Source organism: Staurois parvus, unplaced genomic scaffold (genome assembly GCF_062004578.1).
Source record: "Staurois parvus isolate SC_StPar_1 unplaced genomic scaffold, SC_StPar_1.0 ptg000104l, whole genome shotgun sequence".
Classification (NCBI taxonomy): domain Eukaryota; kingdom Metazoa; phylum Chordata; class Amphibia; order Anura; family Ranidae; genus Staurois; species Staurois parvus.
Window position 1 is genome coordinate 9,607,305 of NW_028317900.1, and position 16,922 is coordinate 9,624,226.

The 16,922-nt window shown below is 44.7% G+C and overlaps 1 protein-coding gene across 8 annotated transcripts in view; it reads left to right on the plus strand.

Annotated features, from left to right (window-relative positions):
* RYR3 (ryanodine receptor 3) overlaps nucleotides 1-16,922 on the plus strand; it is a 954,561-nt gene that overhangs the window by 568,567 nt on the left and 369,072 nt on the right. For all 8 annotated transcript variants that reach the window (XM_089671311.1, XM_089671312.1, XM_089671314.1 and 5 more), the window contains one exon: nucleotides 10,735-10,881. In XM_089671311.1, the coding sequence (XP_089527437.1) occupies nucleotides 10,735-10,881 (147 nt within the window). The remainder of the gene's footprint in view (nucleotides 1-10,734; nucleotides 10,882-16,922) is intronic.

A 16,922-nucleotide genomic window follows, 5' to 3' on the forward strand; every position in this document is an offset into this window, starting at 1 on the left:
TATGAAAAGTTTGCAAATAATCAAAAGTCCCGCACAAAATTGTGTGCCAAAACGCCTCTTTGTGTTCCACTACTATATGCCAATATATTGCACTCTCCAACCATCCATGACCCCTTACTTATGACCTCTTACTTAAATGAAGGTCAATTGCGCTTTGTGTCACCAGGCTTTATAATATCATTTGATTTCTTCTCTATATTCTCCCCATTTAATTCCGCAGTTTCAAATCAACATAAGTCAGAAAAGAAAATTCTCATGGTGTAGTAAACAACAAGGGTGCACTCACATTTGTTGGTCCCCAATCCTTGCACTAATATACTCAGCTGTATTGCGCTAACCGACGCTCCTCTTACTGGAGCCGGCATGCTTTCCAATAGCCAGAAACGGAACTGACGTTGACGACCCAGATGTAGCTGGACGTAACTCTCTACCTCTACATGTTTCATTAATCTGGCATCCTCAGGAAGCTCACATCCGCCATTTTCCCTGGGCCTTATATACTTTGCCTAAATTTCCCATTGGATAATACTAATGAGACTACCATATTATGGCTGCCTACCGGATTCCGATGTAGTGAGCACTTTAGTTTGTCTCAGTGAATTTTTGCCGAGATGTGCATACCTGTCAGGGCTCCCGGATATGACCAGAGGTGTGTGACTGACGCAGGGAAACGCAGACTTCAGATATGTTATAAACAATGTAATTTATTAACACTAACCATACAAACATAAACGCAGTGCAATACTAAAACATAATACAGTGCAAACAAACCAACCAACCACCCACAGATAACAGTACATACAATGCAAGCGTCGTCAGGCAGGCCGGGTCAATATCAGTCGGGCAGGTAGGTACAGGGGGAGCAAGCGGAGTATGGTCGGGGTCACAGGCCAGGTTCAGCAGGTAGCGGGCAGCGTGGTACAGAGGGTCAGGCAGAGGAGAATGGTCAGACAAGCCAGGGATCAGAGCAGGGTCAGCAGAGAATCAGACAGGAACAGAGAGCAGGAACAGGATACAGGGCCCAAGAGAAACACAACACCAAGGCAGAGTCTGCAGGTCTGAATGTCCCTTAAATACACCAGTATAATTAGTTCCAGGTGTTTGACTGGCTGCAAGGTTGAGTCTCTGATTGCTGGGAGCACCCGCTGGCCAGCCCTGGTACTGCAGCTCATAAGGCAGCTGAGTCCCACTATTGCTGGCCAGTCCATTCCTGACAGTACCCCCCCCCTCAAGGAGCGGCCTCAGGACGCTCCAAACAGTCCTAGCTGGGCAAAATGTTCCACCGCCCGGGTCTGGTAACTGGCGGGATATCAAAGACCGGCACACCGGGCAGGACTCCGGGCAGCGGCACACCGGGCAGAGGCACATCGGGCTGGACTCCAGGCAGAGGCACATCGGGCTGGACTCCGGGCAGAGGCACATTGGGCTGGACTCCGGGCAGAGGCACATCGGGCTGGACTCCGGGCAGAGGCACATCGGGCATTACTCCGGGCAGAGGCACATCGGGCAGGACTCCGGGCAGAGGCACATCGGATTACCAGGCGAAGCAGCAGGCAGCGGGCCACCAGGCGGAGCAGCAGGCACCGGGCCCCCAGGCGGGGCAGCAGGCACCGGGCCCCCGGGCGGAGCAGCAGGCAGCGGGCCCCCGGGCGGAGCAGCAGGCACCGGGCCCCCGGGCGGAGCAGCAGGCACCGGGCCCCCGGGCGGGGCAACAGGCATCGGGCCCCCGGGCGGGGCGACCGGCATCGGGTCCCCAGGCGGGGCGACCGGCATCGGGCCCCCAGGCGGAGCGGCGGGCGCCGGGCCCCCAGGAGGGGCGACAGGCATCGGGCCCCCAGGCGGGGCGACGGGCGTCGGGCCCCCAGGCGGGGCGACGGGCGTCGGGCCCCCAGGCGGGGCGACGGGCGTCGGGCCCCCAGGCGGGGCGACGGGCGTCGGGCCCCCAGGCGGAGCGGCGGGCGCCGGGCCCGCAGGAGGGGCAACAGGCATCGGGCCCCCAGGCGGGGCAACAGGCATCGGGCCCCCAGGCGGGGCAACAGGCATCGGGCCCCCAGGCGGGGCAACAGGCAGCGGGCCACCAGGCGGAGCAGCAGGCACCGGGCCCCCGGGCGGGGCAACAGGCATCGGGCCCCCAGGCGGGGCGATCGGCATCGGGTCCCCAGGCGGGGCGACCGGCATCGGGCCCCCAGGCGGAGCGGCGGGCGCCGGGCCCCCAGGCGGGGCGACAGGCGTCGGGCCCCCAGGCGGGGCGACAGGCGTCGGGCCCCCAGGTGGGGCGACAGGCATCGGGCCCCCAGGCGGAGCAGCGGGCGCCGGGCCCCCAGGAGGGGCGACAGGCATCGGGCCCCCAGGTGGGGCAACAGGCATCGGGCCCCCAGGCGGCGCAACAGGCATTGGGCCCCCAGGCGGGGCAACAGGCATCGGGCCCCCAGGCGGAGCGGCGGGCGCCGGACCCCCAGGTGGAGCGACAGGTCTCGGGCCCTCAGGCGGAGCGACAGGTCTCAGGCCCCCAGACGGGGCAGCGGGCGCCGGACCCCCAGGCGGAGCGACAGGTCTCGGGCCCCCAGGCGAAGCGGTGGGCACCGAGTCACCAGGCACGACAGTGGGCTCCGAGTCAACTGGCATGACCGCTGGCACTGGGTCAGACATTGGATCGTCTGGCTGGACAGCGGGCATCGGGTCACCAGGCATCAGGTCATTTGGCTCGACAGCGGGCACTGCGTCATCTGGCAAGGCAGTGGGCTCCGAGTCAACTGGTATGACCGCGGGCACTGGGTCAGACATTGGATCGTCTGACTGGACAGCGGGCATCGGGTCACCAGGCATCAAGTCATTTGGCTCGACAGCGAGCACCGCGTCATCTGGCAAGGCAGTGGGCTCCGAGTCAACTGGCATGACCGCGGGCACTGGGGCAGACATTGAATCGTCTGGCTGGACAGCGGGCATCGGGTCACCAGGTATGCCAGCGGGCACTGGGTCACCAGGCATCAGGTCATTTGGCTTGCCAGCGGGCACCGCGTCATCTGGCAAGGCAGTGGGCACCGGGTCACCAGGCATTGGATCGTCTGGCTCGACAGCGGGCATCGGGTCACCAGGTATAACAGCGGGCACTGGGTCACCAGGCATCAGGTCATTTGGTTCGCCAGCGGGCACCGCGTCATCTGGCAAGGCAGTGGGCATCGAGTCACCAGGTACGACAGCGGGCTCTGAGTCAATTGGCACGACAGCGGGCACCGGATCAGGTACCGGATCATCTGGATCAACAGCGGGCATCGAGTCAACTGGCCTAATAGGATCGTCAGGCTGGATCAGTTCATCATGCTGGGTAGAGGCATCAGGCTGAATGCCGGCATCCGGCTGAGTAGAGGCTTCAGGCCGAGTAGAGGCTTCAGGCCGAGTAGAGGCTTCAGGCCGAGTAGAGGCTTCAGGCCGAGTAGAGGCTTCAGGCTGAGTAGAGGCATCAGGCCGAATAGAGGCATCAGGCCGAGTAGAGGCATTAGGCTGAGTAGAGGCTTCAGGCCGAGTAGAGGCATCAGGCTGAAGAGAGGCATCAGGCTGCGTACAGGCATCAGGCTGAGTACAGGCATCAGGCTGAGTACAGGCATCAGGCTGAGTAGAGGATTCAGGCTGAGTAGAGGCTTCAGGCTGAACCACGGAAGGCAGGTTCACCGGTTTGGATACTGGCAGGATGGTATTGGTTGGAAAGAATTTTCGCTTTTTTCTGGTTTTAACTACTGGAGCACTGCAAGTAAACGCAGGTCTGCAAACGAATGGAGCAGCTGGAGAGAGAGAAGAACTGGAGGATGGAACAGGAGAGGGAGCAGTTGCTACAGAGGGCTTTTTTACAGGGTTAAAGGCAGGATAGGTGCAGCGAGTGGGAACAGGGGACTGACATGCGGTAGATAGCAGGGCAGGAGGAGCTGTTGGGAATGCAGGAATAGAGTTTTGAGGAAATAGATTAGAAGCAGGACTGGGTTTTTGTAAGCTGACTGAGGCTGGGTGCAACAAATCTGTCCATGTCTGCAGTATGGGTTGAACAAAGCTGAGCTTACACAAAGCCTGTCTGGTCAATGACTGCACTGCGTTTATACAATCTCTTAGTGTCTGTGGTGAACATGTGGAATAACGCTCCAGAAAGTAACCCACATCATCCTCTAATAACCACACCAGGGACTCTACCTGGTCTGCACTAAATGGTGGCAAAAATTCATCCCTGCATTCGGGGGTACCAGATGAAACCAACTCAGCACAAACCTCAATCAAAGAGAACTCTGTGCCCTGATCTACTAGAACATGAGCGAGCCGTATACATTCTAGCAGTTCATCCCGGGGATACTCCTTCAGAGTTTGATAAGCATACTCCCTGTCATCAAACACTAGCAGATATAAATACACAACCTCATCCAGATCCATCCTTCCCATCAACAAGCCAAGATGGCTTCCCTGTGCAGCCACTTCTGGTCAGGATTGGCCTTGGTGTAATGTCAGGGCTCCCGGGTATGACCAGAGGTGTGTGACTGACGCAGGGAAACGCAGACTTCAGATATGTTATAAACAATGTAATTTATTAACACTAACCATACAAACATAAACGCAGTGCAATACTAAAACATAATACAGTGCAAACAAACCAACCACCCACAGATAACAGTACATACAATGCAAGCGTCGTCAGGCAGGCCGGGTCAATATCAGTCGGGCAGGTAGGTACAGGGGGAGCAAGCGGAGAATGGTCGGGGTCACAGGCCAGGTTCAGCAGGTAGCGGGCAGCGTGGTACAGAGGGTCAGGCAGAGGAGAATGGTCAGACAAGCCAGGGATCAGAGCAGGGTCAGCAGAGAATCAGACAGGAACAGAGAGAAGGAACAGGATACAGGGCCCAAGAGAAACACAACACCAAGGCAGAGTCTGCAGGTCTGAATGTCCCTTAAATACACCAGTATAATTAGTTCCAGGTGTTTGACTGGCTGCAAGGTTGAGTCTCTGATTGCTGGGAGCACCCGCTGGCCAGCCCTGGTACTGCAGCTCATAAGGCAGCTGAGTCCCACTATTGCTGGCCAGTCCATTCCTGACAATACCAAGCATGTATATATAAAAATTAAAAACAAAAGTATAAAACAATATAAAAACTTTTTGTAAAAATTATTACAATACCATATACATGACTTTTTTGAAAAACTGGAAAACCCCTGCCCCTTTTATTTTTTATATAAAACCTGTCTAGTTAAGATGCCATTTAGTGGGAAAAACCTGAAATGATGACCCCCCGGCATTCTATAAATGCCAATTACATTTCTTCCCTCCCTTCTTAATCACTTAGGTGTATATAAAGTAATTATTCCTGACTAATGGCTCCTATTTTTATAGGATGGGTATAAACCAAAATGATTTCCTTCCATAAAAATTGGTTAAAAAACAATTGAGGTCTATTTCTATATTTAACCCATTGGGTGCCAAAGAGTTAAGTTTAGATATCCATGTGTTTCATTTTTGGAAATCTCCTTAACTAAATCACTTCCCCTCCAATGCTTAATTACTCTATCTATACCATAAAAAGACAGGAGTGCAGGATCTTTATTGTGTACCAGCCTAAAATGGTTTGATACACTATGCTTTTTGAAACCATTTTTAATATTAGTTAGATGCTCTTCCACTCTTTTAGATAACTTTCTAATTGTGCGGCCTACATAATATAGGCCGCATGGACACGTTAGCAGATAGGTGACATATCTCCTATCACATGTTATGAATTTGTCAACTGGAATTTTTTTCCTGGTGTCCGAGACAAATTTTGACATCATTCTATTTTTGTCCTTCTTTAATTTACATGCTCTGCACCTTTTGCATCTATAAAAACCCTGTCTATCCAGGAAAGTTACCTGCTTTCTGAGAGGATTTATTATGTTTTTTGCTATCAAATTCCTGAGTCCCAGACCTCTTCTATAAATAAACTAGGGTCTTTTTGGTAAAAATCTTTTTTAATGAATGATCTCAAAGTAGAATTGGCCAGTATTTGTTGATACATCTTTCTACTTTTTTATACTGTGTATCCAGTTACAAAAGACAGATCAAATTTGCTCTTAGCCCTTTGCTTTTCCTTCAATAATTCAGCTCTATCCATTCTGTTTACCAGGTCTCTTGTTTTTTCTAACATATCCTTTTTATAACCTTTTTCTATTAACTTTTCTATTAGTTTATTTGACTTGATTTTGTAATCCTCTTCTTTATTGTCAATTCCTTTTGATCCTCATGAATTGTCCCTTCGGGATGGCTCTCACCCATCCCGTATGGTGACAACTTCTTACTGATATACTGTATACCCATTTCTATCAGTTTCCTTGAAGTGGGTACGTGTACATAATGTTTTTACCTTCTTCCAAATTTGAAGGTCTAAATACTCCACCATTTGTTCATCGATATTGCTAGTGAACCTAATGCTATACTTGTTGTTATTTAATCCTTCCAGATATGATTCCAAGTCCTCTCTATTTCCTTCCCACATGATGAAAATATCATCAATAAATCTTTAATATACAACTAATTCGGAGGGTTGTTTGGTAAAAATTTCCTCTTACTCCCAGTTGTTCAAAAAAATGTTGGCTACATTTGGTGCATACCTTGCCCCCATAGCTAAGCCTTTTATTTGATTATAAAACTCCCCCCTGTACCATAAGTAACTATTAGCCATGGCCATTTCCAAACCTTCCAAAATATACTGTATTTGGAGAGTTTTCAAATTGGATAGTGTATTTAAGGCCTATTTAGTGGCCTTTAACCCATCCCTTTGTTTGATGCTAGTGTATAAGAACTCAACGTCCACTGTGGCTAAGATGGTTCTACTATTCACTGGGACCTTTTTAAGTATATTCAAGAGATCTTTACTATCTTTTAAGACTGCTTTACCCATGCCTGCTAGGTTCTGAAGATAGATGTCAGGTACTCCCCCAATCTGGAATACAGAGACCCTATCCCACTAATAATAAGTCTTCCTTGTGGTTTGGTGTTATTTTTATGCATTTTGAGTACCTGGTATATTACCGGAATTTTAGGTGCCTCGGGTGTCAAATATTTAGCTTCTTTATTTGTTAATATTTTTTTCTTTTTACCGTCTTTAACCCATTTTTCTAGCCTCTTTTTAGGTTTTAAAGTGGAATCAGCTGCTAGTTTTTAATATGTATCTACATAATTAATTATTCTGGCCATTTCTGTTTCATAATCTTCTTTTTTTTCAAAATAACCAGCCCCCCCCCCTTACCTGCTGGCCTTATCACCACTCCTTTTCTTGCTTCCAGGGCTTGGATACCATCCCATATCTTCTTATGCCTTTTTCTTTTATCTACTGGTAAATTCCTTCAGAAAATGAAGACCTGCTAGATCACTTTATGCTGGCCCCTTTGCTCTGCACATGCTCAGTTGCTCTCTATTTTTTGGCACTGGCGAAACTGTAGAGGTCAATCTGCTGACAGCGTAAAGATTTACTACTGCTGAGGGACTCTGGTCTTCAGCAAAATGGCAGCCTCCAGCAAGAAGAAACGAACAATGCTGGAGGAAATTTACAGCACACAATACTTTTGGTAGCATAATTATTAATGTGGAATATATGTTCCTTGCTAAAGATACTTTTTATCAAGTTAAGGGTAAAGTTCTGCTTTAAATAATTAATCATTTAAATTTTATCGATGGGGAATATCTATGAGAAATGCTTTTTCATAAGTGACTCTGCAGTATATCAGAAAAATGTTTGTGTATTTGAGTCGGATTAAAGTAGTCAGTAGTTTGTATGGAGTCTTTACATGTGCAGATATGGATTAATATTGACCACATTTTAGAAACTGAAGGCTCTGCTTTAGTTATATCCAGCACTTATTAAGCACTTTTGGACACTTCCAACCATTCAAATATAATGGATGTGCTCTAATGCCCTATCCATGTGGATGTTCTGTAACACTAAAGATGAGAATTCTGCCTTACCCACAAAATGATGCAATCTTGATTTTGAACCCCAGATTTCACACAAAATTGTTTGATATATTTTTCCTACAGCTAAAATAAAATGACAGTTACAAACCACATCTTAAAACAAATCAAATAACTGGGAAATACGAGAAATAGAAATGTTGGTTTGATTTTCAGTTGTAATTTTGGGTCAATAAAGATCAAATACAAAAAACTGTAATAATGTCAGCTTGTGCTGTTTATTTGCTGTTTCTTCTCTTGTATAAAAACAAAAATAAAGATTAATTTTTAATTTTTATGTTGTGAATGTATTTGGCACCTCCATTATTGCTTACAATTATAGATAGCATCAAGTGTTGGTTACATATGATAAGGTCCGTGTTCTTCATGTATTTTGCTAATGTTAGACTGTATCCTACCACTCTATATTTACCTAAATACCAAAACTAAGGAATTGAGATTATTCCATCCATGTTATTGTTAACTTTTAATGCTTGAGCTAATCTCTGCCTGCTGAAGCTGCATCCTGTTCATCTTCCTTTTGTGTGTAACCACTTCTGAATGATTGTGGCTGGTAACGGTAGCTTGACTGCAGTTAAACAAAATACAGATCGCACTAGAAATTTTAACTATATCTACATTAAAAGTTTTTTGTTTGTCAGGCTATAGAAAAAAAGAAGCTTTGTAAGGAATGTAGAATGTGAGTATTAGCATTCTTATAGGGTTTAAGAAAATATCTCTGCTTGTCTCTACATCTGGTTACTGCCTAAACCTATGAAAATCTTTAACAAAAAAAGAAATAGCGAATAAATGAGTGGTATATAAATTAGTACAGTTTGTCTCAGCAGAAATAAGTCAGTTATATGGGAAAAAAGGTTTTAATTTAAATCTGTAGCTTTTGCTAAATTGGTGGATTTTGTGAGCTTGTTTGAAGTGCTTTAAGCATACTTGGAAATTTATATAAATTGAAGGATTTCAGTTGAAAAGAAAGAACTGGGCAAAAGAGGAAATTGCAGGAACATTACATGGGTTACCCAGCTATTTACGCTCATGAGACTTTGTTAAAGTGTGTCAGGGCAAAAAAACATATGCAGTACATCACGGCAATGCATACACATTTCTGCTAATTTTATCCCTTTTAAGACCCTATAACTATAGAAAAATATCTGTTGATCTGCCAGAAATTAAGTCAGTTTCTAGCTTCTTTTTGTGGGCTGGCAAAACACAGCAATTTTGTGGACTGAATGATGTCAACCCTGCCCAGTTCTCTTTTGCTAAACTATTGAATACCTCCTCTTTTTATTACCTTCACAGCATGGAGACTAATTGTTCTGTAGTTAAAGATTAGAACTAGGGGGAAGTTAATTACACTCCTTGAGACAGGAAGCATGCCCAGGATGGCTCCTAATTTCTTGCAGCAGATAATGATTTTGCACTTATTAAACATATATAACAAAACATTTTCAATTATATATTTAAGTGTATCTACAGCTATTTTTAATTTTTTTTTTTTAAAAAGCATTTATACTTCTGTGTTGTTGTTGGAGAGTTTTCCTTACTTCCTGTCTAATAAAAAGGTTTCCCTCAAGACAATGAGCAAAGGGAAATCTCTCAAACTGAGCCTAGGACAGCAGCAAAAACTGACAGTGGTTCAAATCTTTCCCCACTCTAAAACTTAAAGTTTTGGCTATAGATTCACTTTATCAGACCAAAAGGGATCACATACGCTAAGTTCTTTGCCTACCTAGCAAAGAGGTCCTTTCTTAAAGGCTCATCAATTGCCATTGACATAGTTTTAAACGTTGTGACTATTTACTGCCATCTTTCTTATTCCATGTCTGTGGCCCTGGCCAGGAAAGGCTACAAGAGAGAAATAGTTCTAGTTATTCGCAGATTAATAGGAGAATATCTGAACCAAAAACATATCGCAGAGTGCCTGAAATTAGCTTGGGAGGTGTGAATTAGAAAACCCAGATAAATAAGCCTTTGGAACAGTAAGCTTAGGCTGGTGTGGACAGGGAATAGTTTACCGAGTCAAATGCAAGAATGCACACTGTATGCAAGGGAAGCAAACACATCCCAGACCCTGTTTTATCTCGGCACAACCTGCCAGTTTGTTGTTAAAACATTAATAAAATTGACTTCTGCAACAACTGATAAACACACAATCCATTTTCACAACCTTGGAGTACTGTTGATTATGTGACACGCATACAGATTGCAAACAGTCTATTGCTTATGTTTGGTACACATAGAATATTAGTTGAAAGCTACATATTTCAAATGTTTCTGATGGTGAAATATGTTTATAATTACTGTATCAAAAAGTAATATTTCATATTATATCTAAAGATCCAAGGTGTAAACATTTTCCAAGATGTTCTATTGGTAATATAATTAATAGTTTACATTTTTAACATTTTCTGGTTATAATAAGGCAGCTGAGGCTTTATTTGATTTTTTTTCCATTCCTTTTTATTAGTTGTATGTTGACATGAATACTAGATCTCTAGTTTGCTTATCATCTATCTGTGTTGGTTACATTTCTGATGCTATATGGTTTGGAATATAATCTATGAGTTGTGATGTGCACAAAATCTCCTGGTTGATGTTTCATTTTTCAATTCAGCAATCAAGTCCCAGTACACCGTGACTTTGTCTAGTTTTGACCCTAAAAGCATTATAGTAGCATGTTGTGAATATTTATAGATTCATGGAACACTGAGTGCTATCTAACTGTTCCAGTATCAAGGTGACAATTTATTTGTATCCTTTGCCAGGAGAAAGAAATTTATCGTTGGCCTGTAAGAGAATCTGTGAAAACGATGCTAACAATGGGATGGAGTGTAGAAAGAACTAAAGAAGGAGAAGCCCTAGCACTGCATCGTGAAAATGAAAAGATGCGTAGCATATCCCAAACAAGCCAGGTAATAGATCAACATTACATGCATGTATAAATTGAACCATTTACTAGGCATTTTACCTTAAACATAGAAAATAAAATTTGGCCTTTCTTGGCATTAAAAGGCAAGCTCGCTCAATAGGTATATTTTGGGTACAGGTAGAGGCAGATGGGCTGAATCACCCGCTGGCTTTTTATATCTCTTGGGGACTACAGCCACAAAATTGCCATAGTTCCTGCACATCTTGAAGGATCCCCACTCAACCAGAAGACTGCGTCCCCTTAACAACAGCTTCTTTAGGTGTTCATATCTGGGAGCTCAAGGAAAATCTCATCACTGTATATATGGAAACACTGAAATTCAAGATAACAGTAAAAAAAATTATGTTGAAGGTCAGCCCTGTTGTGCATAACTATTTCTGGTTATTTGTGCCTAGAGTTAGACCTAAAGAACCTGTTCAATAAGGAATCAGAACTTTAAGAAAAACACAATGTGGTTTATTTACTAAAACTGGAGAGTGCTAAATTTGTTGCAGCTGTGCATGATAGCCAATCAGCTTCTAACTTCAGCTTGTTCAATTAAACTTTGACAATAAAACCTGGAAGCTGATTGCTTTCTATTCACAGCTGCACCAGATTTTGCACTCTCTAGTTTTAGTTTTCACAATAGGGTGCGACTTGGCATGTGGTTTGCAAATCGAATGGCATGCAAATCGCATGCCAATTTGCATCCAGTGTGACTGGGGACTTATATGTGAGAATGAGCATTGGGGGGTGTACAAGGTATATAAAAGTGTAAGCAGTGGGGGTGGGAGGGGAGGGGAGGGGGGGTGCAAGATGTCTGTGAATGGGCACTGGGGGATATGCAATGTGAGTGTAAGCATTGGGGGTGGGGAGTGTACAAGCTGCATGTGAGTGTGGACACTTTAGGGCCTGGGATTTAAAAGGTTCATTTGACTACGGGGACACTGGGGAGGTCTACGTACAAGGTGCATGTGAGTGTGTTCAGGGGGGGGGGGAGGGGGGTGCACAAAATATACAAGGTGAATGTGAATGTGGGCATGGTTGTAAAACTTAAATGTTAGTATGGGAACTAGGGGCATGTACAAGGTGTACATGTGTACAAGCTGTGGGTGTGTGGGGGGCAGAGGATGTGCTTTGGGACATGTTACATGTCGCATGCGACAAATTTAGATGGGCAGGGCGATATTAGTCTTGCCTAGGGCAGCACAAAACCAAACTACACCACTGGTGATGAGTCTGTTTTTGGCTGGAGCAGACATCAAACATTTGTGTGCAGCAACAAAAAAAGCCCCCTCATCCCAGCTAATCACTTGTCCAATCACTGTTGTTCCCTGAGATAAGCTGTTTCTCTGACTTTCACTTACACATCATGAATATGCAATACTCAAGCAACCAAACTGTTCACATGTATTCAATGATTTAAAAAAAAAAAAACCAAACAGAAAGGACTTTTCTAGTGTTGATTGCACCTGTACATTCAGTCATCTTCTAGGGTCTGTGTCACCTTTTAGGCATACATGAACTTTCAAGCAAACAAATTCCATGCACAATGATTTACCCATGCACTCTGTTGATCTTTGTGAATCTAATACACCCCACACCTCTGCATCCATCTGGTACCATGGCATAAAAACAGCTGATAGGCCAAATTTTTCCTTTTTAGTAAACATTTTGTCTTAATCATACAGTAGCGTTCATAGGCTGGATATTCATAGACCCTGGGTTATATGTTGCTACCTCTATTGGATTGGACACTGGCAAAGTTTTTGGACATGCCCCCCTATAACCCTACCCTACTCAGTGAGACCTCAGTTTTTTGCTAGTGTCCTATAGGTGATGGACCTCTTCTTCCTTATGGAGTAGCTTCTGTGTTTAACTGGTTCCTATTTCAAATTCTTCAATGAACTCTTCAGTCAGCTTTTTCACTGCTTTCTACTGCAATAGAAGCAGTACACACAGATCAGTGAAACCTTGGTAAAACCTTGGGGGCCATATCCAAACCTATACTGTGGCCTGTAATGTTGCTTTAGTAACTGGTTCCTGTTTGGGTGCTCACCACAGTCTTTAGTGCAACACATTAAACTCAGGGAACTATACAGGCCCAGGGCTGCGGTCCGTTGTCTATGGCCCTCAGAGCCTGAAGACCCCTCAGGCTTACAATGATGAGCAAAGCCTAAACCCACATAGGGACCAGCGAAGTGGAAAGGTAAGACAGATTTGTTCTGTTATTGAACCGCTACTGTAGCCTTTTGGCAAGTATGAGACTAAATATCTCCACTACTTGAAGTACACTAATAAGTGTCTCCTGAATAGTATTTGTTTTAACAACTAATCTATCAGTTTGACTTCACTTATTGAGTGTTTAAACTTTCAGACTTTGCAGTAAAATTTCTCAGGTGGATCAGCTGGTGTTACATCACACCATAGGTAACATTGTAATCATCAACTTACTTTTCTGTGTTGATGCCATAGAACAGGGCCACATCAGCATTATAGCTGTCCTAAAAGGGCCAGTTGTATCTGTAAGACTAGATGTCCAGAGCACCCCCTGCCCCGCTTACATCCGATGTTAATAATCCCCCACTCTCCCTTACATCACAGTGCACCCCCTTACCTTATGCTTCTGCCGGGAAGAAGCTAGGGGCAGAGCTGGGAGGAGGATCAGAGAAGGGCTGGAGTCAGCTGCCAAAGTCTGTTGAAGGCTGATACCAGGGGAGGTGGAGATGAGGCAATGTTTCTTCTGCACAGAGAGGTGGGAGCTATAGGAGGAGCTCTGTCCTTCTTTCTGTTGCCGACTGCTGAGATGAGGGGAGGGGCATAGACCAGACTTTCCTGGCTGCACGGAGAAGGGCGGGATCTTGTGGAAGAATTCTGTCCTCCTCTCTGCTACCAACTGCTGGGACAAAAACAAATGGGGTGCTGCAGCTGCAGAAGAGGTGCAAGGACCATATGAAATGGCCTGGTGGGCCGATTTGGCCCCCGGGCCTGGTGTTTGGCACATGTGCCCTAGAACAAGGGCACATTTCCATAGTGGCTTTTATTATTGTCCTTATTGGCTGAAAGCCTGGTAACCTGGAACTGCCTGTAAAGAGCACCTCACTAGTATGCCCTTTGAAGGAGGATGTCTCTTTGGTGGGGCACTTGACAAAATCATAAAAGATGCCAGGGGAGGAAAGGTCGTTTTTTCACAGCCCAAAGGCTCTAATATCCCCCTCTTCAGGAGCTTCTACCTCCTCAAAACACAGAGTGCCGCATTGCTCCCCTCAGGCTTCATCTTTAAAGCCAAAACCCAGCTAATTTTTTTGGTGCAATACTTGGAACACAAAACCCACCAAGCAGGCTATGACGGATCGCCTGGCAACTCACCTGAGTGCTTCCATTAGACAGCTGCTTCCTCGCCGCTGGAACACAAGAACAAGGTATTATAGCTGGGAATTGCATCTAAGAACACAGGAACAAGGTATTATAGCAGTGAATTGCACCCAAGAACTAGACAACACTAGCTTAGGTGCAAACTCACTTTATTGAAAACTGACATCGAATTTATACCACACAAAATCAAATAAGAGCTTGATCACATTATCCAAAACAATGCAAATTTTAAACAGTAATACAGTATCATCAGTACATCTAACAGTACATCTAATGAATAGCCAGCAGCTAACAGTAACCTAATTAAACAGAGGTCTACTTAACAGTAAGCTAATCATCAGCCAGGCACTCAGGCCAGCTTTGATTTAGTCAGGGAGCCCACCCCAGACAATCCGGCAACAAGTCAACAGCCCTGGATACAAAAAGTCCATTACACATGCTGTCTTTCAGGTTTTTGGCTTTCACTTGTGTAATCTGTCCACTAGAAAATTCATTATTAAACAAAACTCATACAATGTTCCAGCAGTCTGTAAAAGTGGAATTAATTTACGTTCATAGGTTTCTTGAGGGGGATTGTTGATAAATATTCCTGTCCCAAGTGGAGGAGCTTCTCCATCCCAGTCTGCAGGAGGGCCACCATATTTCCACTGACCATTACCTTGTACAATATTAATATTATACCTTTCTATCCACTCCTGAAGAGAAGCTTTATTGTCTTTATTCAAAGAATTAATCCAAGCCTCGCATTCATCATGTTGTTGTCCATCATTAGTGAATGATCTGCTCCGTCCATGGGAAAAGAGACTGAACTTTTCCATGCTCTGACCAGGAGAAGCACACAAAATCCCAAGTCTTCTCCATGGGCCATAATCAGTGGGTAGAAAGCTAGCCCCTAGTCCCCTCCAAAAGCCCCTGTCCTGGTTGGGTCTGTCACATACAGTGCCTTAAAAAAGTATTCATACCCCTTGAAATTTTCCACATTTTGTCATGTTACAACCAAAAATGTATTTTATTGGGATTTTATATGATGGACCGACACAAAGTGGCACATAACTGTAAAGTGGAAGGAAAATGATAAATGGTTTTCAACATTTTTTACAAATAAATGTCTGAAAATCTTGGCATGCATTTGTATTCAGCCCCCTTTACTCCGATACCCCTAACTAAAATCTAGTGGAACCAATTGTCTTCAGAAGTTACTTAATTAGTAAATAGAGTCCACCTGTGTGTAATTTAATTCTGTTCTGTGAAGCCCTCAGAGGTTTGTTAGAGAACATTAGTGAACTAACAGCATCATGAAGGCCAAGGAACACACCAGCCAGGTCAGGGATTAAGTTGTGGTGAAGTTTAAAGCAAAGTTAGGTTATAAAAAGATATCCCAAGCTTTGAACATCTCATGGAGCACTGTTCAATCCATCATCCAAAAATGGAAAGAGTATGGCACACTAACTAACTGCAAACCTACCAAGACATGGCCATCTACCGAAACTGACAGGCTGGGGAAGGAGAGCATTAATCAGAGAAATAAACATAAAATTAGTGAAGCGCTTGTATCTCATGAATACAATCATGTGTCTCCATAAAGTATAATAGTAAATTAAAGTGACCACGATATATATTGAAAATATGTGAACTCCCTCTAGTGGATAGAAAAAATAATGTCAACCGAAATGACTATAATGGCTAAATATCACACATTAAGAACCTAAATAAGTAGTGCATAAATCAGATATACTAAACAAAGTATATATACATGAAAACAGAATAATTGGCCACATACAATGGTGTCTAAATCAAACATAACTAATATATGCCATAAGTGAAAAAGACAATATCAAAGGTGAAAAAATATTCCATGCATGTGACTGTGCTTTAAGCTGGAACACACACGTGATCTCCACTTCTAAGTGCAAGTACTCTCCTTCAAATGGCAGCAATGCCTGCTCACCTCCCTTCCTCGACCCACACAGGGCCTCAAAGCAGTTACCACCTCAGTGGTGTATTCCTCTGGCAGACTCCTTAATCCTCCTCCTCTCTTATGCAACTCATAAAAAGATAAGAAAGCCTTCCATAGTGTAGTAAGTTTTAATAGGCAAAGTAAAAAGTGACAAAGTAAACCACTCACATGCTCCTTTCCATAAACAAGCGTTTTTCCCAGCCTGTGGGTAGATATGCATGCACCTGGGGGAATCCAATATGGCCACTGTGTCCGGACATACGTCACCAGGAAGTAGACAAACCGACGCGTTGCGTCACGTGCGTCGTGACTTCATCAGGGTCGAAACTGACAGGCTGGGGAAGGAGAGCATTAATCAGAGAAGCAGCCAAGAAGCCCATGGTTACTCTGGAAAAGCTGCAGAAATCTACAGCTCAGGTGGGAGAATCTGTCCACAGGACAACTATTAGTCGTGCACTCCACAAATCTGGCCTTTAGGGAAGAGTGGCAAGAAGAAATCCACTGTTGAAAGAAAGTCATAGAAGTCCCGTTTACAGTTTGCGAGAAGCCATGTATGGAAGAAAGTGCTCTGGTCAGATGAGACCAAAATTAAATTTTTGGCCTAAAAACAAAATGCTGTGTGTGGCGGAATACTAATACTGCACATCACACCCTGAATACACCATCTCCACCATGAAACGTGGTGGCAGCATCATGTGGGGATGCTTTTCTTC